The sequence below is a fragment of the Rhyacophila brunnea genome, unplaced genomic scaffold (genome assembly GCF_057557595.1).
Source record: "Rhyacophila brunnea isolate RB1 unplaced genomic scaffold, BYU_Rbru_1.0 scaffold_4, whole genome shotgun sequence".
Taxonomy (NCBI): Eukaryota; Metazoa; Arthropoda; class Insecta; order Trichoptera; family Rhyacophilidae; genus Rhyacophila; species Rhyacophila brunnea.
The window spans coordinates 50,845,049-50,871,596 of NW_028233068.1; the positions used below are offsets into that span (position 1 = coordinate 50,845,049).

At 34.8% G+C, this 26,548-nt stretch overlaps 1 protein-coding gene across 1 annotated transcript in view; it reads left to right on the top strand.

Moving 5' to 3' along the window:
* LOC147067489 (uncharacterized) overlaps nucleotides 1–26,548 on the top strand; it is a 381,851-nt gene that overhangs the window by 324,826 nt on the left and 30,477 nt on the right. Inside the window, exon 2 of the mRNA XM_085953861.1 lies at nucleotides 24,456–24,591. Coding sequence (XP_085809987.1) covers nucleotides 24,456–24,591 — 136 coding nt within the window. The remainder of the gene's footprint in view (nucleotides 1–24,455; nucleotides 24,592–26,548) is intronic.

Here is a 26,548-nt window from a genome sequence, read left to right on the forward strand (position 1 = left end):
AATATTTACAAATAATGCATATTGAAAAGTATTCTTTAAAAATCAAAGCTCCTAATTACATAGATATTATCGTTCAACGTTTAATATTAACAAGAGTTGTTCGCAAATATTTTGGCTATAGGTATTATGTGCGTAGTGGTTGAATGACTGACTACATTTTAATATAACATCTTTTGTCGTCATGCAAATGTACCACATTATAAAAATGATAGTTTCCTGTCTTTTTATTGTAAAATAATACAATAATAATCTTTTGTGTGTAGTAAGTACTAACAAAACGTGATGATATTGTACTGTACCAAGAGCGTATGATCTGAATCAACATTATCTGTTATATATACATTATATGTATTTGCACTGTGTATTTTCACGGACTCAAATCAATTATTGCTCATCCGCTAGAAGTAAGTTTACCTACCCAGCAAGACAATCTAAGCGCGATTCACTTAGGTACCTACTATGTTAAGGGTTACGGTAAATACTCAATATTCACGTATTGATTCGATCATTGAGATATCCCTAGTATGAACCCACTAATCATCAGTGAGTACGATGTTAAAACTTATTTTATAGACGTATATACAAATCCCACTTCCTATTCATTTTGCGACTTCTCGGGGGTATTGATTACTTTGTTATTTGTGTTCGGGTATGTGCAATAATTTTAACGTTCGCATAAAATTGTGCGTCACTTGAACCTTAATAGTGGCCCCCGTCTGTTCTTAAGACTTTTATTGGGTCGTTTAGATTAGAATCTAAAGTGAAGCCATCAATATTTTCAATTAAGGGCAGAAAGTTCTCATTGGATATTCATTTCATGAAATAAATTTTAAATCGGATAATACCATTATTTTAGCCGACACCGTAGACTGCCAGATGAGCTTCCATTATCGGCAAATATTAATCAAATCCATTCTATACTAGTATACTTTATTAAATATATATCCGCCAATTTGTCTCTCTGCCCACTGTATTAAAAAAACATTACTTAAAAATTTTATCATCAGCATATAATACTAGACTCAGTTCAATGGTAATAAAATCACACTATTCTTGTTACAATATAACAATATGAGGAAAGCAATCAATACTTCATTCTGTCTGTGGGACTATAACTTTTCTCATTTGCACACGTTGATCGGACGAGTGATTTGAGTTTTATTATATTATGTGGAGTGTTCCTAGTCTACCTACCACATTTTTTTTATATACACGACCATCGTATACAAGCAAAAGCTAGCTATAGATTTATAGTCTTGCTATAATGGTTGAGATGACCTCCGCAAAAAACCTGTATATTTTTATGACATTTTCCGCAATCAAAAATATTGTGATATGATTTAATTTAATTTAATTTATTTATTGACTCTCATTTTATATGGCCTGAAGTATCTGCCTACCTTTTATATTTATATCAATGTAAAGCTAAGTAAATTCTCATTAAGTAGGTATATTATTTATTAAAAAAATAGTTTTTGTCAAGAGTGGGTATGTATCGTATTTGGTTAATGTTCATGTATTTAACACATTTTTTATTTATATCCTTACAAATCAGAAATTGATTTAATAAGTAATGTTTTTAGAGACGCTATGTTGCCGATCACTAAGCGTCAGTTGTTCCATTGAATAGAATACGTAACTGTAAGAGAAAGTGATGCGTCTTCGTTTTCGTGTCCGTTGAGGATCGCGACCAGGGAACTGGAATACTCGACGGGTAAGGCAGGTAACTGATCTCGGGTAAGGAATAATCCGGGGTAAACTTAACGTCATACGTCGAATACTGACAACTGCTCTCGGTTTATGCATTGACGCTCATTTAATATTGGTGTATTACACACACCATTGCACGTGCATAATGCGTGTGTCAAGTTCGTAGACACTCACACATTCAAAACCCTGCATTAAAATCTAGTGTATTTGATATTGCCTATCGGAATTATATTTATTATCTGTTCTGTGATCGCGACTCTTCAAATCTCATTTGGCTATCTGCATTCCGCCGTCCGCATAGCTAAAGGGATTGAGAATGTCTTGTACCCCCCTTTTCCGTGTCGGCCCTCGATGTTCTACTATTGATGACCCTTTCCACACTATTATTTTCCATTTTAGCTATGCTATCAAAGAATTGCAGAACTCTTTGGAGACATATTTTAAAGAACCCGTTTTTCGCAAAGATAACCAAATAATATCATATCAACGTTCAATGTGCTATTCAAATTCACCAATATTCTACTCTGAACGTTGCGTCCGCCCTATTCACACGATACATTCAATATTGTGGGATTATAGGGAAATTTAACATAGTACAGACTTGCCCCCTTTACTAGCCAACACATTGTTGATGCCTTCACATTTTTAGTGTCACAAATTTTGCGCCCGTATGTTTTGATTGTGACCAAACTGGTCTCCGTCAAAGTCCTCCGTCCTTTATTGCATTGTGGTCGTCCCTGGCCTCCGCTCGCGTGCCGTTTTGTTTGCCAGTTTGTTCGGCGGTTTGCTGCCTGTTTGTGTATTATTTGTTTGTTTACACGCCTGCGGTGCTTGCCAGCTAGATCTATATGGGCGAGGGGACCCAGATAAGGGAAGTAAGCAGGACCGAGGCAAGTGACTATTCATACTGGGAATCCGATGCGTATGAATTGCCCCTGGCGTCGATCTTGTGGAGTGGCGGATTCGAGTATAATAAATAATACTCTACTTCGTATTAGTTCGAAATTTAGTAATGCAATTTTATGTATTACTAAATGTATGTTCTATGTACTACTTACTAGTATGGACATCTTTATTAATCGAATACGTCTGTCATCTTACCTGCACAAATTCACAAGGTCATTTGAAAAACGGCTACCGAATCACTGCGATATTGCATATTTATTCCCTATGAAACAAACCAATAATTGTATATAGGTACCTACATACGTATACGTCTTCGTTTCAACACAAATATCATTTATACCTAATGCACGTTAGTTTTTTTTCTTAAGAATTTTGAATAATTTCATTATACAGCCAATTAAATGAGTTACACCAGTAGATGTTCATTATTATCAATTCCTGAATAAATGCAGCAACCATAAAGTCAACAAAGTTCCTAGTGGTAAAAAAAAACACGTGGAATTAAAGTAAATTTACCGCGACAGTAAATTTCTGTGAATCGTCGGTAATATTTTTCGTTATTGACCCTTTCGGCGAATTTAAAGTACTACCCTGCTTTCCACAGGTAAACAAACCGTATTATCTTATTTGTATAGGATGCAATGTAGATTCATACTAGTTTGTGAGTACTCCTTATTAGTTAACCGCGACATATAACCAATTATTTCCCCAATCAATCAAACAGCATACGCAATATTGGTTGAGGAATTTTGCATATTGTGATTAGATTGATTAGCGATACACTGACGTTAGTCCTGTAATCAAATTATTTGCTTGTCGACTTAGATTAGTGGTGTTAGTTAGTGTACACAATAGGGTTTCCAACCCTCTGATTTTGAGATGCTGCTCGATTTCTTGATCCTAAAATCCCGAAATTTCAGAATTAATGTTTATAATATGTAAGTATGTTGTTTTAAATAACGTATTAAAGATAGTGATTGTTAATAACTGTAAAAGGAAATCTATATAATGTCGATCGTATTTATATTTTTACGAATTACGAAATTTTTCAAAATACTCAACTCTTCCTTATCGGATATGCATGATAATTTTATCACCAACCATCATCATGCATGTTATACTACAACCCTCGGCGGATCTTGATTTTCTTCAAAAACTTTATCACTCGAGCGCCCACGACTTTCAGTTTCTTTGGCCGAGCATTCTTAAATCCTCCCGTGGCCCAGTCTAGTAATTTTAGTTTCGGCCTGTCGGGTCTTCTCTTGCTCTCAGGGGATGCGTACATAGTTCGTCTTGCTGGTAACTCCTCCAGCACTCTATTCACGTGGCTGGTCCAGTGCGGTTTCTGCATTTTCATGTCACAATATTATCTTTTCGCTTCTATGAAAAGTGTTCGCCTCCTCAACATTCATCGAGCTTCAACATGATAATTTTATAAAATGTGTTTTTTATCACTTAGCATACGTATTGCATTATATTCAATGACATTAATATGGACGAAGCATCTGGAAAAAATGACACTCACTTTCTATCGAGTCTGCCGAATGGCATAATCTGTTCTAACGCCATTACAATAAAGGTGATATTGCTATAAATTCCCGATGCTTTTTGTCGGGTCTGCCGAATGGTTCGGTTCGAACAGGTTCGCTCAAATGAACATTGACACTAGAAACACTGTTCTAACGCCATTACAATAAAAGTGATATTGCTATAAATTCCCGATGCGTGATATCGCATAATGGAAATTGCGTGACGTCTACCTATACATGTGCGAATATCGCTATGCGCGAATTTACTTGCTAGCTATTTAATTGTATTGAGTGCGTTGTCCATTAATAATGTCATTGATTATATTACATTATTTAGCGCCCTTTCTTTCCACCAGAATAATTATTATATTATAACATAACTTACAATTCGATAGGAACGTTTGTCGTAAAACAATTTTTATATGTGGCGAATACCAAGTGGATTAGGAGGTAAAGTTTTATTAATTTAAATAATATTACCTAGTACCTACTTTTCAATTTGACAGCGGGTGTGTTTCAAGATGTACTTTAAAGTATTCGCAAACAATGTTGAATCAAACATATTATGTAGTAGGTACCTAGGTACTTACCCACCCGCGCATTTTTTTTGGTTTTTTCTCAGGATCGACAACTTTTGCCAAGTGTGAAAAACGTGTCAAATGTTACTTCCCATTCTGGACAGATACAAAAAAATATTTTTTGGCAAAATCTCATGGTTCCGATCTGGGACCGGGATTGATAATTATAATCCCTCACAGCCCGGGAGTGCAATCCCTAGTCTACACAAGTGCGATTGATACTCGAAAGTCACCCCCCGCCATAGCGCCACGTGTGACTATGCCTGCGCCACACACGTGTAGGGTTACACCTTGCGTCTACTGATTGTGATTCTACCTGAGTCAGTCGCTCGTGCGTTATATTACGTAAGGGTGGATTTATTCGCTAAGCTAATAATCCAGCCTTGAGGTGACCAAAATAATTAATCCTTTTTCTCATTAGGGATTCAGAGACTGATGCTTTGAATCAATTAAATATTGTATTCAGATAAATTTATTATGAAACACTGTTTAGTTGTTTTTTTCTTCTTCGACATCCGTGTTTGATAATGTGCTTTAATCTTTAATGCAAGATAGTTGACCACATCCGTTATTCTGTTAGTGAAACGCGATAACGTAACTGACCTTTTTATTTATTATCGTTGTAATGCTTTCTTTGTGTTGCATCATAATGCATTATAATGATATTAGTCAATATCGACGATGCCTCATCTATCTGTAAAATGCATATACCTAGTATGTTCAATTTTCATAGTATGTAAGGTATTGTAGGCCTCCGAATCCTCGGCTAGCTCCGGGCCTGGAGTGGAGGTACATTCAGATGTAGGAAGAACAGGTAGGCACTTATTATAGTCCAGTAAAAGAAATTTCACGATATTAAAACAATTTATTAAGTCCCACAAACACATAAAAGTAAACAAAAGTTCAAATTACGGAAGTCCAGAACCACAAATTATTATACGAGAAACTAAGTTATTATGTAACACTAATTATAGAAATTAATTATTTATTTATTTAAGAATTATTTATTATAAGTTGCGAGCGAGATTGCGCGAGCGCGAGTCACGGTCCGGAAAAGGTTGGGGACCGGGTCCGGTAATGAGAATGAAAATTATGCGCAAAACGACTAAGTCGCTGACTGACACTTCGCGTAGGTACCGACGTACGAGTACCGACCAATAGGTATTTCTACCCTGGCGAATACTTCCACACAAGTCTCAGCGACTTGTATGTATAAAAATCCGGATAAAATTACGCCGCTGACCTTCGCAGGTTCAGGGTCGTAAACGAGAGCGAAGACTGATATAGAAATTAAAAATAGTGGGTTTATATGCAAATCTGGCCGATTTCATCCCTTAGCTCAACGTTTTTCGGGTGACAAAATTAATTAACGGTTTCCTTACGAGAGTGGCGGAAATTGTACAATGACTAATTACCCGCGACATCTACGTAAGGGCCGACTAAGTAAAATTATGGGCGCGAGTCGACGCTCGCCGGTGGGCGGCGTCGCTCACTCGTCACATACGTCCTTCGAGTACCTAGGAGTACCGAGAGTGTGTAATTGGTGTAGCAGTACTGCAGTGTTTCTGGGCCAGCCCCACGAAAAACGCACCTACGAAGGCGTGCGAGGCATCGACGGATTCGTGGTTGAATTACTTATTGACACAGCACACCCCCCGCGTGGTGGCGCTCTTCATGGCTGAGGGAGGGGCGTTCCCGCGGCGGCCGGCTTTACGGGCCCTAGCGGCGCGAAGGTACCTCTCACCCAGAAACAAGAGTACTACACAGTTAGCCTGGATGATAAGGCGTCATATGCCAGTGGTTAACTGGGCATATTTGTGGCACCAGGCCTTCGACAGCGCATACCAATCCTTCGGCCAACTACCGCTGGGGGGCTCAACTTTGAGGCGTCCCGACGGCCTGAATACCTACTTGACGTTGGTCTAAGAATATGAACTCGGTAGATTGGTAATTTAACTACAAAATAAAAGCTTAATATAAAACAATATTACGCGGGGAAGTTACTTGATTCTAATATATAAATGTATCGGTCGTGCAATCTTTCTCACATTAACAACTAATATAGCTCGGTGTCGCCACAGGCACATACTTACGACTAGTTGACGGATGTCACTCCGTCAACCAAACATATAGGCAGTAATAATTGCTTAGTACATACTCATACCTAGCCGATCAAAGATTTCCCGCACTTTATTCCAGTACGTGGTCTCCTTGATCGACCAAAATCATTGATCCGATTCTCCCGTCGCGCGTGAGCGTGATGCCGTCATACACGCGAGCGAGAGGGGCTCTGTCACTGCAAAGCGAGCAAATTTGTATCGCGAAATCGGTTTCTACACATACGACAGAGACGCCGTCGTATGTGCGAGCAGGAAAGCTGCCAGAATACCGATTCGGAAACGCCGCGCGCGGAATGACCGCGGATATTAATGATCGGAATTGATATGCAAATTAATTACGCGGGATCGTGATTATAATCGGATCGATGATTGCCTAAGTGTTGCTATGCTTTGTGATTGCACATACGTGCAAATGGGAGCCTTCGCAACAGGCCTATGAGCATATGTTAACAATTACTGTGCCGTGTACGTGCGACGCGTAGCGACATCGATCTATATACCCTTATCATTACGTACATCTTAACTATCATATATTACATACCATCAACGCCCATCCATAAGTCCCCCTTTATTACTATTTAATCCTTTGCCTTACATATGAATATTATATTACAATTTACACTTTACATTATCATTACAAACAAATCATATTTAATTTAATTACCCTTTACCATGTTATATTTGACAATAAAAAAAATTCAATCTTATACTATATTACCTATTACCTATTATTTACATGGTCTGTGGCGACCGACTTAACCATCCACAGTTCACTCTGAGAAGCCGTGGGGCCTGTCAGAGCAAACTGCGGGACTTGACATATGAAATATTTTGTTCAGCTTTGCCAAGGGTCATCATCATTTCATCGGTGGCGCATTGACTACCAGGGTCAGACCGAGCGGCTGGGTGGCACTACTCCTTATGGGAGCGCCCCCCACAGGGGCGGAAAAACCTGTCGGTGACAGTATGTATATACTATTATTAATGGTGAACATTATTAGGTATATTGGAATATTATGCTCTTTTTGTCCACATATTTTCACGACTTCAGTTTGTCTCATCGTGTCATCCACTATCGCAGTTCGGATGGATTTACACGTCGGAGTCACAACGGTCGTATGTGATTCCTATACCAGGAATTGGTTTCCCGGACATGATGTTATTTGGTCGAAGGGCGTGAAGCAGTTAGAAGTATATGATGAATCATGAGCAATAATGCACTAGAATATCACGTAGGTATCTAGTAAACTAAAATCTATTAAACTTAAAACCGGTTGAATAGTTGAATACAATGTTAAGAATGAAATGAAATTGAAATCATACGGATATAACAATAATTGCTAAGTAGCCTTTGATTAATTCTGATAAAAAAAAACAAATTATGCTAAGAGCAGTTTTTACGTATGCCTACAACTTTTAATACCACATAACAGGTCCATATAATATTTTTTTTGTAAATCATATATCTTATATTATATTATTGTGAAAGATGTAACCTACTAGCAAAGGTGGCAGCCCTGTCTTTAAAAAAACAATAGATATTATTACAAAATTTGGAATTGTTGATATACCTTAATAACATGCGTTGTTGCCAACGGGTTGAGATATTGTTTTCCTATGCTACGTCCATATAATTCCGAGGAAGTAAGTTGTTAGTTCACATAAGACGTAGCAGGTTGCTCCTGCATACGTAACGACCAACAACAACATGTGGTGTATGAGTATGTCAGTGCGAGTGATGCTCCTCTGCTCTTTATCCGGCGCCACTGAGAACCGGAACAAATGTGTCTCTTCCCGAACCCTCCCCTGCGCCGTCTTTTGCAAGAGGTAAACAAACACTCCAGTTACTTTTTTTTTATTATTTTATTTTTTGTCTGTGTGTGGGGAAAGCAAGAAGCGCCCTCTTGTATACTAAGGATGTGCATGGGAAATAGCTAGGTGTACATTTGTGTTTAAACAGTGGTTTTAAAAATATTTTTATTTTCGCATCTACGCGTTAATTATAGTAGTAATTTCAACTCCAAGAAGAAACCAATTTAAATTTTACTGAATTTTTAATCTCTTTAATATTAGCTCCATTCTGCTCTCCTCAAGTTAATTACTATCAGTTCTCACTGGTTTTTCTACTGGTCCATTGAATTGAATGTGTGACGCTATGTCTGTCCACACCTGTCACAATGCCGGAACATCGCAAGCGTTTGATAAATCTGATGACCTCTGGCTCAGCAATAACCTTATATAGTGTATGGTGATAGCGAAGTTTCCACATATAAACCTTGCGCAAGAAACCTGTAAATTCTTGGATTCAATGACATGACAGTCAATGAACCGTATCACAATAGTTAAGTGAACAGATATTCTTAATAATTAACCATAAGGTCAGTATGTAATGATAAACATAATTGTGTAGTGTCAGTAGTGATTGAATGACATTAAAAATTGCGAATTTTGTATAGGTATATTGGCAATCGTATATTAAATTAAAATTGCAGGTAATTATTAGTGATTTAACAGTCGACAGCTATTTTGGTTGACACATCATTATCAAGATTGGCCACTTACAGAAGTAAAGTTAATCTGAATAAGAGTGTGACAACCTTATTAGCTATCGTCTAATAAAACAATCTATAGAATTTAATGCACCTAACTCATATTATCCTTTTTGTAAAATCAAGTGCTACCAGTACACCACACCGTACACCGTTAGTAATATTAATTTAATCATACGTATTCCAAATAATTTCTAAAAGGATCTGAACCGGCTTCGTTCACATTTTAAAAAAAATACTAAGAAGATGCTTTTACAGCTATTTATAGTGATCACTTTCAAATTATATAAACAAAATGAATATTCAAAATTAATCTATATTTCAATTCAATTTATCTCGCATCATAGATAGCAAGTAAATTATACATTGCATATTGGATAGGTAACCCAGGTCATCAGGGATACATATTATATATCTCTGGGACAAAAACCCCCGTTTAAAAGAATTCAGTGAGGGTGTCTTTGGAAATTTAAAATGAAATTTCTACTGAACCGTGAATTCAATCTTGGTTTTTGTAAGCTTGAAAGTTTTTTTTGGTAATTCCCACGACTTTTCGGTCTGCGGAGTCATTTGTGCAGCAGTTACTGAAAGTTAAAATTGCCGAAAAATTGCGTCGGACCGCGGCTGCCATTGCAGATAATATAAACAGTAATTAGCAGACGGTGTCTACTTAAATAATATTCGCGCCAGTTTGTTATTCTGCGATACAGAGTTAAGTGGGTCGGGCGTCGGCGGGCGTAATTTAGCGCCGCGGCGCGCCGTTTCTTCTTCACGGAGTAATAAGAGGAGAAAATCCCCGCTGGCTTGTGCGGACCCGGCGTCATGCATAACAACCTGATTTACTTTGCTTTTCGCTGGCGGGAACTTAAGCTCACTTATCTGACTAGCGCTAGACCGAAGATCCTATTATAGAAATGCTACTGTAGGTCATAGTTAAGTACTGTCTTCTTGACATTACGTATCCAAGGCTTTGAGAGAAAATACTCTCTTGAGACCTATGATGCCTTCAGGAGTTAATTGATTATTGCGCTTTGATAGGCGTGTTTTAATGTGTTTGCTCATTATATTGCTTTGCTTGTAACGATACAATAAGTATTTTTAAATTCTCTATTGCTTGAATAAATTAGGCTTAAAAGAAATCCATACTATCGACCGAGGGCATTTGGTGGAATTAACATATTAATTAACAACGTTTAAAATCGTAATTGGTCCCCACGACCTTACGATTTACCTAATAAAAATTTCCTCGACCCTCTGCCTAATTATAATTTAGAAATATCAGCATCTCTTTCTACCATAAAATACAATTTTTTTAACTTTTTTTTATTGACAATAATAATATCAAAGTTAAATGTCGGTACTCGTACTCCAAAGCTTTTAGGTAGGTATGCGAAAGAAATAAGTGTCGTAAAATATTTCTTCGTGGTAAAAAGTAATGCAATAATTTTATAAATTATCATGAATTGCTACCAAATAAACCCTGACTTCCTTGCAAATACTAATTCGTTTCGTTTATAGTACAGTACACCTTGTGCTTATATACGAGTATCTATAATCTAACAGCAGATTTTGTTTATATGTCATTTGCCAGTTACGTTTCTTTGTAGAGTAAAATGCTTATGAACGGTAAAATTACTCATATAAATTTGTTAATGCAACTTCACGCAGAAACAGCACGTATTTAAATTATTTTTTAATATTTACAAATTAATGCTAATTCAGTTGTTCTGTTTTGCCGCTTTTCATTGACGTTTGACAGATGTATCCATCAACGATGTTCAGTTTCAGGAGGCTTATTGCTTGTTAGAAGCCGTCCGTCGCCATGCCCTTAATCACCTGTCCAGGATTATCCAAGCACCGGCTAATGACCCGTGCCAAACCCCGTCGATAGATTCATAATGATCATCCCTTGTGTCGTTCACGGCCTCCGCATGGGGTATCCTATACGCCGATGTGCGTACGGCTAGAATTAACGACCGGATATTTAGCGAGTGATTATTCGCTATGAACGGTTTCCATCAGTATTATAGAGCCCTCTCCCTGTCATTAAAGCAATCTATCTATGGGGCAGACGTTGCTCGATGAACCGCTTACGTATTGTAATTATTTCACGTGTAATGGTGCTAACTACCAAACTACCAAGTAATATTTCCGATATTGTCGTCTTGCCGCGAAATATCACCAACTTGTAAAATCTTTCTTCGGTATTAGACGTTTCTAAAATCCATTAAACCCACATAGTATGGTCAACATCTATCAAAAAATATTTACATAGTATGTATATTGTATTCTACGCGTAATTTCACGCAATATACTATTACAATAATCTATAGCTTATAAAACCCTAAACCTAAATGACTTTCAGAATCCGGTTAATAACATGATGCAAAAAAAATTGTGTCCAAAGTTTAGATTATAGCCATTTTATTACAATTACGTGTTTATCGGCCAATTAATTAAAATAGGCATATTTATTTATATAATACTATGGAAAACTAAAAAGTAGTGTCATAAGTTATAACCAACTAACCGTTCACGCTTAAAACACAAAAACACCACTAATATTGAATTTGGAAATATATGCTCCATATTATAATGATATTGCATGTATACATTACAGTATTACACTATTAACAATAGTGATTCAATAAATCATGCAGTCACTTTATTTATAGTCATATTATTATAATGACATTAATAACGCATTGTGTGCAAGTAATTTTTCTGAACTACTATTTATCCACTAGTTAGCCACTAGTTATCGTATTTATTTTTTGAGAGCTTTCGTGATTTCTTCCAATGAAATAATGTTAGGTGTTATATAAAGTTCTCCATCTTCTGTGGGTGCTGCCCAGGGACCGAGTGCCTATTGGGATTTTTTCATTAACGTTAGAGAACCTAGCTTCATCATATCCAACGACTTGATCGATCTTTCTACGAGCACCCAAGATGTCAACCATAGTCGGCGGGCGCTTATTGCTGGAAGACCCCAGAAATAGTACGGATGCGACAACTTTGACTTTCTTTAACCAGTCCAAGACATTCTTCGGAGAACTTTCGAACATGTAGATAGTCTTTTCTTGTTTCTTCGTCAGTCATGGTTTCACACATTTATTCGGTTTATAAAGGTGTAGGTACTTATACCTAGTATATGTTATATCCATCAGTGCGCGCTTATGTGCTATTTTCGCTTTAATATTAAACGTGACTTAGAATAGGCTCTCATATTATGATAGAATAATATATACAAAAATGCTCAGTAATAATTACATTCTGCCACTGATGACTAGGTACACCACACAGTTTTCACTCTACTTTTGCGTCATGAACATGAGCCATGCTTATATCTTACTAACACATAAGGATTGCAATACCGAATGAAAATACAAATACCGGTATTTCCTATTGAATAGTATTCTTGAAATTATATTATTGAAAAGTATTCTTAGATGTGTATGTATGTGCAGATGTGCCGCACTGGTAATTCCACCTAATATTTTATTAATTTATTACACTTTTTCACTTAGCAATTTATTTGATTGTTATCCCGTATGAAGTAATTAACAGTGTATGTTTAAACGTTATAGGACTAATTTACATTCTCCTCCTTGCCCCCCCCCCAATATTAAATCCTGGGTGCGCCACTGTACCTTCATATACATATTTACGTTTTGTACACTTTAGAGATCTTTTCTTATATAGCGAAAGTAAACAGATAACTTGCAGGTATAATAAACAGCAAACAAAACAATTTAATTTACCAGTCATCCGTGAGATATGTTAGCTAAATTTAAAATCAGGAAACTAGGTAAGTAACTACCTATAATACTAGTGTATTTCGCAAATCTGCACGTGTTATTGCTGGGTCACCAATGATATCGAAGGGCAACGGAAGTAAACCAGACATCGCGTATCCTGACAAAAAAATACAGCCTTATTACTTATACATGTTATGTTAATTAATAGATTTTGTTTCCACTTTCAATACCGAATATATCGGTATTTTCTGATTTTTATAACCGGTATATCGATATCGAAAAATACTCAGATACCGGTTTTGAAATACCGGTATTGCAATCCTTACCAACGCCAACCATATTATTAACACGACCTACATTATAAGTAGTTACTATTATAAATTTAGGCAGCAAAATCAAGGTGATGTTGATAATACGTATTCGCATCATAAGAGCAACTTTCCATTGAATACGTATGTAATCAAAGTTTACTTCACATTGCAGGCGGCAAGCAGCCCCACTGTGTTTATTTTGCATATTACATTATCACGTGGCGATGTAACCAGCTTATTATCGTACCAGAAGTAAGTTAGCTATCATCTGGCTTCACACGACTAATTTGTTTGAAGTTCATCGGCGTTTATGTCATAGATAGAAAACTAACTTTATTGGAGTTATATTATATTCTCCCATAAGAGGTAAAATAAGTATATCAAAACTTCACAACTTGTGATAAGTAATTCTTCAATTGTCGGAAAATAGTTACTTTTAATTCTATACATAATAAATAAATTGCATTCCTCAGTTATTAATGAAGTTATATTTTATATATTTGGAATATGTCTACGGTCACAACAATTACTCAGTATCAAGCAGTATTTAGATAGGTTGTCCGTGGGGGCGCTGCATTGTTCGAGTATAAAATTTTGCAAATTTGACCAAACTAATAAGTGGGATTTATTTAGTACGTACATACCTCCCACGTGATCGTTTGATGACTTCACTCCATAATTAACTTATTTTCATCAAAATTCTCTCATTTTCCTTTATCAAATACGACCCACTTCTCATCTTACGGATCGGTATATTATCATGTAATAACTTCTCCAATCATCATTAACAGATTATAATTATAAAGTACGCTGTCATGCATGAAATTCATATTATTGTGTGTACTCATGTGAAATTTTAATTTTAATAAAATACCTTGATTATCATCCCATTTGATTTTCATGCCATTTTCTCTTTATCGTATGAGATTTGTTATTATTATATTATTTTACCGCAGATGCGTAAAATAATTGAAATCAACGATTTGATTAAGTACATTTTTTAATTGTATTATAGTTGAATGAACGAATTTGATTATGTTTTTGCCGATGTATACCTATGTCATATGTATTCTTGGAGTGGTGACTAGACTTCGGTTTACACTCGAATTGATCAGGGGCAAAAGGTGACCCTCGGATGGTATAAAATGGAAATTTCACGGTGCGTGGTGTATGAGACGTTTTTTACACGTTGACACCCGCCGACGTTGATGCTCTCACAATACATTATTCGATTATTGAGATCGAAAGCCATTGTGGAGGATGGTATCGGGGATGCTTTTACGTGCATAATCTAATACCTGCCAAATAAACTGACTCACGGTCTTATGTATGTACCCACTCATTTAAAGCGTGGCGTATTTTGCTTTAGAAAAATATACGTCGTGAAACAAGTCTGACGTATATCAACTAGCCACTTACGAGTTAATCTTGGAAGTTAGAAGAAAAATACATTACAGTTTACACACGTGTTTATTCTTCGTCGAGACTTGCGTTCTTCACGTGTTCTTATACAAATAAAGTGTCGGGAAAAGCGGTCAACAACATATCAATAATTTTGGATAATTTTATGCATTTATAGTGAATTTTTCGTAAACTAAGATACATATTATTTAATTATAGTGTCTACTTATTAAGGTATTTTTTTCGGGGCGCTTTAAATCAATTATGTCCCTAAGGAACGCACAACATTTTTGTCACTTCAAATTTCCCTATTTAATATCAAATATTTATTAAGGTTTTATTTGTAACATTATTCATAATAAATACATGGTTTAATGATTTACAAACTTAAAATATGCTAGTACCCCTTTCAAGTCATAGATTTTACCGGGGGTACACCCGACTTCGACGAAAGTTTTACCTCGTAAATTATAACTTAATTTGATAGTATTCTGACAAAAATGGAAAACTATATTACAATCACTATAATTATAGCACCATAGAGTAGACAACACGCTGCGCTATTCACTAATCAGTCAACCAACTATGAAAAAATATGAATCGCGTACCAATTCACATCTTTCGCGTATCACCAGGGGAGGGGTACGTATACCACAGTTTGAGAAACACGTTATCTTAAAGCGGTGTAATTAGTTTTAAAAATAATTACATTATTCCAAGCCAATATGATGAGTTTATATTTCTTTCATTAACAATATTATTTTCGTCTATGAAATCTTAATAAACGGGATTAGTTTCAGTTTCAGTGGAAGCATCATAACGTAACATACGTGAAATGAGATTAGGTATAATTTATAAAGTAGGCATTTAATATTAAATTCATTTTCACACGCACTACAGTTAGATACGTTTAATACTCCGGTAATCGCATAAACCCTTTCTAAGATAAGCTTTTAGTCTTTACCGCTTCTGAAACCTGGATGCTTTTGCACATATTACATCACCTCGCTAGTTTAAAGGCTGTAAGTTGTGTACGACGATAATACTTCTTGTAAGTATATTAATGTAATGTATTAGTAGCATAGTGGTGTAACAGTTTAAGTAGCAGTGGGCCGGACATATTGCTCGCCAAGTTGATACTTGCTGATTCGACCCATCCTGTATCGACGAATTTCAACGGAATAAAGGGGTAAATCCTGAAAAACACGTTCACCGACCCATAGTTTGTTGTAAATATGCATCGGCTGATTATCGATGTATTTTTATGTTATACATGTGGAGGTAGACAAGAGTAACTTCAATGTGCCGGAATGTCGCCCGTTAAGTGAATAGCTAAGTGCAGTCGTACAATGGTTATCAATGGCCACTAAACAACCACATGATCGCCCTAAAACCCGCTGGGTCGGCGATTCATCAATTGTGCGGAAGTTCCTACATGGCAATTATGAACTAGTGACCGGGAAGACTGGCAGGACCTATTGCAGTCATTAATCTCGTTTCTGATGATGATGATGGTAAAATGGGAGAGGAAAATGGTTAGGAAAGAACTGCTACATAAAAAATATCCTGCTATTTAAGATTATACTACCAACGCGTGTACCTACCATTCATTCTTACGAGCCCCGCCGATTTCCCGAATCAAAATAGTTTTTATTACAAAATGGGTAGGTATATTGGAAAGTAAATATATCCTAAAAAGGTATTGATATTTTCGTTCGGATTCGAAAGTGTAAAGATGAACCCCCGTGTAACCACCCGACGACTCAATGGAAGAGCACTAAAATGCTTTTTCTATCTATCCCCTCCGATAAAAGGGGTTTCTCTCTAATAATATAGAAAAAAGGTTTAATTTAACAGGTCCGCGTGGGCGTGCTGTCGCCGCTTATGTGCGCATCCCCGAACCATATGGGATCACATCGAAGAGCCAAAATGTCGGCATCGTTTCGGCGGGACGCTGATGGACATTTTGTTGCCAATTCTGCCCGGAATTGTTGACCGTTCTGCGTTGACCATATTGGACGCACTCAATCTTTTCTGTCCATTTTTGGAAGTGATCGGTGTCCGATGGGCTGATAGATATTATCAAGCGCGTACATTTTATTAAAATGCGTTTTGCAGCCCGTTTAACGTAAACAACGGTTGGTTAATTAATTGCTCAACTTGTCTTCAGTGACTTTCGGTCACCCTACTTGATAAGGTTAATTGAAGTGTGTTGAAGTTAAATTGGTATGTTATGTACCTATAGTACAGATTATTTTATTTTATAACTTACATTAATTGCTAATTAAATAATGAATATAAATATATTGAATGTTGGGGCTCGAACTGGCATATATCTGACATTGTTCCAAATTTATTTTGTTTATTTTTAATACAGAGGATTAACGGAATTTGAGAAATACTTCAAATGCGTATCTGGGCATTTTCGCCAAAGTTTGTACATTGCGTTTTTGGCATGTCCCATGACTTTGATTGATTTTTTCATAGTTATTATATTATAAAATGTTGGAAAGTTATGTACTTTTAACATGCAAATTTATTAATTTACTCTATTCAATCAGTTAAATACAACTATCTGACCTGTATATATTTTTAATTGATTATTTAGATCGAAAGGTAGTGCGTTTTTACCATGTCCCACCCATAAATTCAAATAAACAAAGTCTGATTTCGTCATTAATTTTGAGTGTGTAAAATTAAATTCGTAGTGTTTTCAACAGCTTACATTATATATTTTTGGAAAATATATAGTTTTTTCGTAAATTTGTACCAATATTGAAAAAAAATCACGTTTAAAGTGTGTCCCAGGATATTTGAAAAAGTGGAACTCCACATTCCGTTACCACGATTTTAGCATGAAGGCGAAAAATTTTCACTATAAATATGTTTTTTTTTAATGTAGCAACATTTTTGTATAACACTGATCGCCATGTACACTTTAAATTGTTGGTGTGTGTCGGTATCGCTATCGGAACAGGTTGCTTTCTGGGTTGGTCATTTAAGAAGTTCCACTACTGTTACCACGATTTATAAGGTAAGAAAACACATATTTCTATTTCACATACTACACATATGGAGCTTATCTTTCATACTACAGATATAATAAAACATATCGCAGGTTTAACAATAAAACTAAGCTAAATTTTGGCTTCAAACACTTCTGAAACAGAATCCGTTACTTCCATTCCGAAACTATATTGGTGGTAACGTATATGTGGAATGTAAAAGTAACGAAATGGCATGCATAAAGTTGGGTTTACAGTGTGTGTTTAGTTCTTCATAGATTATAAAAATTTTATTTTGTCTGTTCGTATGAAAAACAAAAATATTTTCATTAAAAAATATAGAAAATAACCTGACTATAATATAATAATATAATAAAGATTAAAAAAGTATGTGATATGTCTGAATACGCAAAAATAGCGCACATAAAAGTATGGAGATAAAAAAAAACAACAGAAGGAAAAGAAAAAACACCAGACTGAAATAATTGCGAGACAGGCACTGGCTCTGTCATACTCTTTCTGTTATACGCCACCAAAATTTTAAAACTTCTCCATACATTTTAGGCATAGAAATTTATAAAAATGTATGAAAAAGTATTTTTTTGTCACGTTTAACAGAAATGTGTACTCGATTAGATTTAATACCTAGAACTGTAGGTATTCACGAAATGTCAGAAAAGTACGTCTTGATTACAATCAACCTGTATAGCTACATTTTATGTTGATGAATACAATTAAATTTCAAGACAACATACAGTCGAACTTGGTTATTACGAGGAAGATGGGACCGACTGAATTTGCTTGTTATAAGCGTTACTCGTTATATCAGAGAATAGGTATTTTTAAATGAGCATGTCACATTACACAAAAAGTCGAAAATAAAAAATTTGGAAACCATCGTAAAAATCCCCGAAACGAGCATGGCATTCATAAACTACAAAAGAAGTTGTTTATTGTAATTAACGCTGGTAGGTACCTACGGACTTCACAAACCTTGGATTTTTCAACCATATGCGTGGATACTTTTTTATTATTGTCGGTGAAACACCAATAAGGTAGGTACTTAGACACTTTACTAGTGTCATAAACGTAATCCGACCCCGGCGGCATCCTGTCCAATCGGATTTTATTGCTTAGGGTCGAAATGTTTTAAAACGGTCGACACATTAACAGTATTTTAGCTCGGTATATCCGATAAGTTGCTCGTTATAACAGTGAAAAAATTAAATGTATGGCGAAAATCATAAACCAATTGTCAACAAATGTTTCGTTATTACATCCGAGATCTCGCTATGTCCGAGATCGTAATAACCGAGTTTGACTATAATTATTTTCGTAAAAGTTATATACTCCGTGCCGCGCTAGGAACTCGCGTCTGAATCCCTTGCTGATTTTTTTTTCATATATTGTTAATTTGCTTAAAAATATTTTTTATCTGAGTTACAAATAATATAAATGCCAAATAAAGTTATGGTAATGTATAGTGTGTCAAAATTATTACCTACCTTATTTTACAAGTATTGTGAAATTTATTATAAAATATATCTATTTTAGTGATTAAGTTTGATTTGTTTTGTTATTTTGACGCACGTTGAATATTTATCTGTCTATCAAAAAATTCAAATAAATTTCATAAAACAAAAATTTGTTTTTATGGTAACATGTAACTTAAGCTTTACAAATTACACTCCGTTACCATTTCGTTCCATTCCGAAAATGTCCCCAAAAAAGTTGAACGTTAACTATTTTTCATTTGATTATTAAATAACGAAACTTATTTATTTTTCCAATAAAATTTAGTAAAAGTGATTATTGTCTTTAAAAAAATAGCAGAACGAACATTGATTGGTTTTTTCAAATACTAAAGGAAAAATGCTCTGCCATTATAGACATAGGGTAACGGAGGGGAACGAAATGTGCCCAAGAATTAAAATTCAATAATATTTTTTGACTATTTGTAGTTTTATTTTGAAGTGTATGGTTTTTTTAATCTAATAGAGCTCTTTTAAGTGATAAAAAGTGTTTCATTCATGTTTTAAAAGCTAAGTTTCGTAGTCACGGAACGGAAACTTATTATGCCCAATTTCATAATAAAAATGATATAAATATTGTATTAATCAATATTTTGCTGAAAAATTGCTATCACCAATTCAGCAATAGAACAAGGAATCTGCTAGCTATATAAAAATGGTTAATTTGAGTGAAAAAATAATATTACCCAAATTTCAAACATGTACAAACTTTGGCGAAAATGCCCATCTATTTGTAAGTAAAAATCAGGATTAATAGATGGCCCATAACTTGATAAGTGAATATGTTACGCCTTCGCGTGCCAATAATAATAACATTAAAAAAATATTAATATTCACATTTACCATATGATTGATCCAAACTATATACCTACTACTATTAATTCAAACAGTCTGGTTTGACATATTCTTAAATTTTTTTCAAGACGGCTGTATTGATATCAATGTTTAGTAATAAAATAATTAATTGACGATTTTATCAGTCTTCATAAACTAAATAAATCTTTTCAAATTTGCTTTATTGTATGACGAATGATAATACTTGTGATTTGATAGAATGGTTTACTAACGTTTCTCATACAACTGGCACGTATACTGTGTCTCGAGAGAACACGATTATTTGCTTTCGTTACGTACTGATAAATATAGGACGTATTTCTTTATTTTTTACTTTTGTTCGTGTTATACGTTTCATTTTCTATGTGCATTAACCAAATGATATCATGTAGGCAAAGAAAATAATAGATTCAGGATAAAAACACGACGGATCAAAATGTAGAACATTTACATATTGTTCGATATCGAAGACAGTTCCGTATCCGGCGGAGACTTAGCGTTGCGCCGTAAAGTTAGTTTTATTTTTATTGCCCCACAGTGTCCCGCATTGTCGATTTAAAAACGTGTTGACCCACTTGCGTTGGCGGCGGAAGGGTTGGGAACGTTCGGAGTCGCCCGCGATATTGCGCGAGGGCTGGCTGTCATGCCGAGGCAGTCCCGCGGAATTCGTAATGAGCACCCCTGCCTCGTGCGCCGCATCACCAAGCCACTTCTTCTTACATGCTAATAATAATATTTCATAATCATAATGATTGTTAGTTTACAAGGATCGTGATGTATTTCCCTTTACAGTTCACGATGATAGAAATAAAAAGTATAATTGCTACGTGAGGTCAGGCCGTTTTTGATACGCACTTATTCACACAATTATGTCCGAAATGGAGTACTATCATCTGGATAATATTTATTATACAGAATATGAACCGTTCGCAGTTTCAGAGTGTTTCTACAAAATATTGTATAATTACGTTTGGGGGTCGTCTGGGCCCGTCGAACAATCTCTTGTGTAGGCGTGTGAATATGAATTTATAATATTATTGTTGTTTTAAATTACTTTGGCAAAAAAATATAATATGTTATGATTTATTTGAATAGTATTTTTATTATGTTCTTTGTGCCTTTTCATGCCAATCATTTGAACAAACCTGCACACGACATCAACTTATCGGTAAATCAAGACTAATTTTACTAACATTAAAAAAAACTTTATAAAAGGTGTCATGAGATTTATCAAGTAGGTATAATTTGAAAATCCTAGAAATAAATTTTAAAATTACAGCAAGGGCACATCGATTATCACCATTTCAAAACATAATTGCTACATGTCACTGACGATTTTTTCATTAAACATTCCCACACTAAATTTATCCTTTTCTACCGCTATCCTACAGTGTTGACTGTTGATAATACGTTACTCATAGATGATAAGCTCACCATGTCATGGACACATTTTATTAATTATCATTAATTACCACCAAATAAACGATGATATTTTAGAAAAGATTTTGAATACTTTTCATACGTGCTAAAAACGAACTCATTTAAAAGTTTATTACGTGAATTTTTAAAAATTAGGAACAATTTTCTTAAAAAACAATGTAGATATATCGTAATACTTTATAAGAAATAAATCGTAATTGTACAATGAATCCAAATAAATGAATATGTCGATGCTTTATCAGACCACATTCTATCTTTGGCAATATAACTGACATGGCAGGAATACAATCTTTCCTCTTTCAGTTTCTGAATGAAAATGAGATAGGCAAGAAGAGAACACGCGGAAGCCTTGAGCAATATATTTTCTCGAATTACTGCGGGGTATATTGGCTTCAATACCAGCCTGCACTAATTAAACCTGAAATATTACCAGAATTTTCCAATTAGGAAGAGATTGCCAAATAATACGTAGGTAGAATATAGGAAGCGACATATTAAATATTTACCTAATTGTAACATTACTTGTATTTAGAAGCCAGGTGTCTTCGTCGCGCTTTATTGTGGATTTAATCGTTGATTAAATTTTAAGAATTTTCATTTTGTTATATTACTGTAATATTTTACAGATATTTGTATTATTTGCACTGTAATCTAAATTACATTTATATCGAAATGGTCATAGTAAGCAAATACATCTTTCTGACGTGTACCTACATATTAATTTTTAAAAATGTCCCTAATGAAAAATAATAATATTGAGCGTAGTCTTTATTTTTGTTAGAAAACGTATAATCAAAGTCTTAAAATTTTAAATCTAAACGTTGAGCAACTTTTTTTCCTTCTCGGCAAACGATTTATTTTGCAGATCCGCGGTCCCAACCAATTTTGGTAATAATATAATCCCTATATTGTATTTCCAGGCCTGTACTTTTAGATTTACCAATATATTATTATCATGGAGATCTGCGGAATTACAGATCCGTCGCACTTACACGTGTACATAATAAATATACCCGAGCCATGCTTTCATTCATTTACGTTTACAGTGCACTACAGTCGTATGAAATTGGACATGATAGTTTGTAAACCAAGATATACACGCACACAATCACATTTTAATTTACTGATATGCTCAAGGCCGACGGACCAAGGACACTGATTTGCGAATTACGCTGGTAGTGCTAGTTATTGATCATCTTCGAATACAATACGGCGGTAACCTATTCGCAGTAAATGCATATTTACGATTGAATAATTAATTACCATTTTAAAACAATCATCATTTTCTGCAACCAGATTTACCATTTTGCATTCGATAAATTAGCAACAACTAGCACTGCGATTGAAATTTGCAGCTTGGCCCCGGCCTGATTATAGATAGTCAGACTTCGATATGCTGATATTTTTAGTCAACATACATGTTTGCTTTTTTCTCCGTCTGTTTACTATGACTCTTTTTAACTGTCCTAGTTGTTATGACATGACTCTCCAAATATCCATACATTACGTCGTCCGCGTAGCCAAACGAGGTGATAAGGTTTCCTTTTCTCATAACATAATTAAAAGAATAATGAATTGAACAAGCGTTGATGAGCGCAGACTATTAGATTAGACGTCATTTTTTTGGCGTGAAGTTGGAAATTTGTTTGTAGGCACTAAGATTAATTACAACGATATTAAATTCAAGTTGACAAACAAACTGTGGATGAACAAGGAAAGTCAGCGATGTCCTTTAGCAGAGATTCGTGAGTCGTTACTGTAATAATAATAACAATATGTCTCGTTTCAGTTGTAAAGTAAACTTTCCCTCTTATTATAATCGTCGTTTGTACTCCTGTTTGTTATGCGGGGCTGTGCCCACTACCCCCGTCTTTTTCCCTTCCTCCCACGTTACAACTCGGGGTGGCGAAATAACATCGCGGCTTTGACAATAAAATTTTATGAATATAAATGTACCTCGATATTAACATCTTATTATTATTTCGACTACATTATGCGACAGACGTTTAGTTTTACTTTTTTTCTTGTACTTACTCGGCTTTCTAAATCGCTATTTATTTAGGCTACTAGCTACGCCGGAGCTTAACATGTACGTTTTTTTATATTATTAGAACCACCCACCCATATACGTATAGTTTTTTTTGTAATTTATGTGCGTAATATAATTTCTTCGTTATTTGCAGCAGCTGTTTCTTAAACGTGTGTGCCTGTATTATTGGGCCCTATATTTCGCTTTCCCAAGTATTCCCAATCCAATACAACATGCATTATTATTTTCTCGACTTAAGAACTACTCTCGAAGAAGGGCAGATTGTGAGCAATTGAGTTTTTTTTATCTTTACCTTTCAAAATCAATGTCGAGGGCGTTTCTTATCTTTCTTTACATTTTTTCAGATTTCCGTGTATGTTATTTCTAAATATAAGTACAAAAATAAACTCCATTAAAAAAACTATCGGTTTTGATTTAGGCCCCTTTGTCAGGCTCTTTCCGAATGCTTTGCATGCTCTCACAATGATAGTATAGTTCCGCCACTGGCCGTATGCCGCCAATGTATTAAAATGTTTAGATACTAGGGTGGATTTTGTCATATAGATATATTATTATTCTAAACGTTTCCTTGGATGTTGTCTTATTTACTAACTGTTGTGCGTTCTTGTAATCTGTATAATAATATTCTGAATACTTATGCTTCATTGTATAGAAGCATTTTTTTACGCTTGTAACACTATCGCAAGAATTATACTAAACTCGATAATTAATGTGTTGTTCTTTTCATTTCAGTCGAACCCATACCGGGAAAACATCTTCCCTTGGAAGGCTACGAAGCGGAGCTGGAGAGGGACCATGCCCTGCCGACTTCGATGCCCAACGCTGACATCCTGAAAACCAACAGCAACCCTACCTATCACAAGCCAAGGTGAGGAATGTTTTCGATTGAATTTTGATACAATGTTTCTGTCAATGAACACAACACAATATACAACGACGTCAAAAGGGGAAAAGGGATTTGATGGATTGTTCGCTTATTCCGGGAATGATGGATTTATTAAATGGAATAAATATTTGTTGAATATGTCTGAACCTGAACCATTCACCGTGATTTCAATAATAATAAAAAAAAAATGATTTTTTTTCAAATATCTAGATTTATATCAATATATATTTTTTAATATTCTCGAATATTGTAAAACTAAATTTATTGTGCAAATATAAATATACCACAGTTCAAATCAACAACAAAAAATCAAACTCGGATATAGCTTCGTATGTATTATAATATATTGTTGTATAAAATAATAATATTTTTGTCCATCCGAACATTTTATGACAATGAATTTATTGATAATTACTTCATTACAGCTATATATTTCGAATCCCACGTTCAATTGATGGAAATATATTTTTATTGCATCGTTAAACCTATCTACAAAATAATATATCTAACCCTAAATTACTAACTGACTGACGGACTTTTTATTATAACATATTCTATCAAAATATTTTTTAAATGGATTCCATGAGATGTGATGATGTGTCTAATTCAATGCTCAATTTTGCTGATTTATTTTTTATTGTAAATTATCTTTAATAATATCATATATAAATAAATCAGCCGCCCAATGTGCCCACACTTGTGATTATTATTTAGTTATATTATTATAAATAGTTTTCGGTTCTCCAAAGTAAATGCCATATTGGAAAAAAAAATATTAGCTAGCTCGTGCAGACATGTCGACCGTGAGTTCTTTGCGAAAATGATGTTATACCTATGTCAGTTATTTAGAACCATTGGCATGAGATTAAATATCAATAATAATATATTATAATAGTTGTCATTTTCATTTTTTTTAATCACTCTTTTACTATGTTGTGGTTTTTCCATGTAATATAATAAGCCTGAATTCAAAAATAAATACTTATGCAAAAAGATGAAACATATAAATAAAAATGAGAAACATAATAACACTACTACAATCAATATAGGTACAAAATTATAACACAAGTCCAAGAAAGTACCTTCACCGAGTTAGTTAAATACACCCTATTTTAGGATGTATAAAACCTAAACTCACTCACGTAAGTGGGATATGGTAATATCCTCGATGTTGAAGACAGTTATTCACTTCCAAATTGGAATCACCACCAATGACACATTTGTTACGAATCTTGAGAGGATAGACAACTGATGCTTACGATTTCTTAAATAGTTATTAGGTGCCGACATAACGACACTAATTCTCAATTCTCATTATGATAGCGTTAAATATAATTTAAAGTACATTGGCTTTTATAAACATAAATGTTATATTATTATCTACTCAACGAAGTACATTGGCTTTTATAAACATAAATGTTATATTATTATCTACTCAACGAAGTAAATGAATCAAATATCCTATACATATTATATAGCCATGATTTTTTTTAAATTGACATGGTAGGTATATAATATTAAGTAGATATCATCGTAGTTGTTTCACACAATGTTATATGGCTAGATTCTCGACGCACTGATCGTTGAAAATAAATTCGCGTAATATCCGTGAATAACATAAAACACTTTTGTGTTTTTACACGTTCACAACCAGGTGTGAAAATAAAATATTTTATTGATACAGCTCACGAGGTTTCAAAGTTATACGCCGCCTACAGTATGATTATCGGACTGGACGCGGAAAGCCTTAACCGCCATAAATAGAAAAGGTTTTGCATCATTGGCCTATTCATCTTTCACCTCGCGTAACTAAACGAGCGTCTGTTTGGCCTTTTTCTCTATGTGTACATGTTCGAGACCAGGAAATTCTCATGAATTGCATATTTAAAAGGCGTTGCAGCTTCATAACAAAATATTGATTTTTTGCCGTGCATTGTAA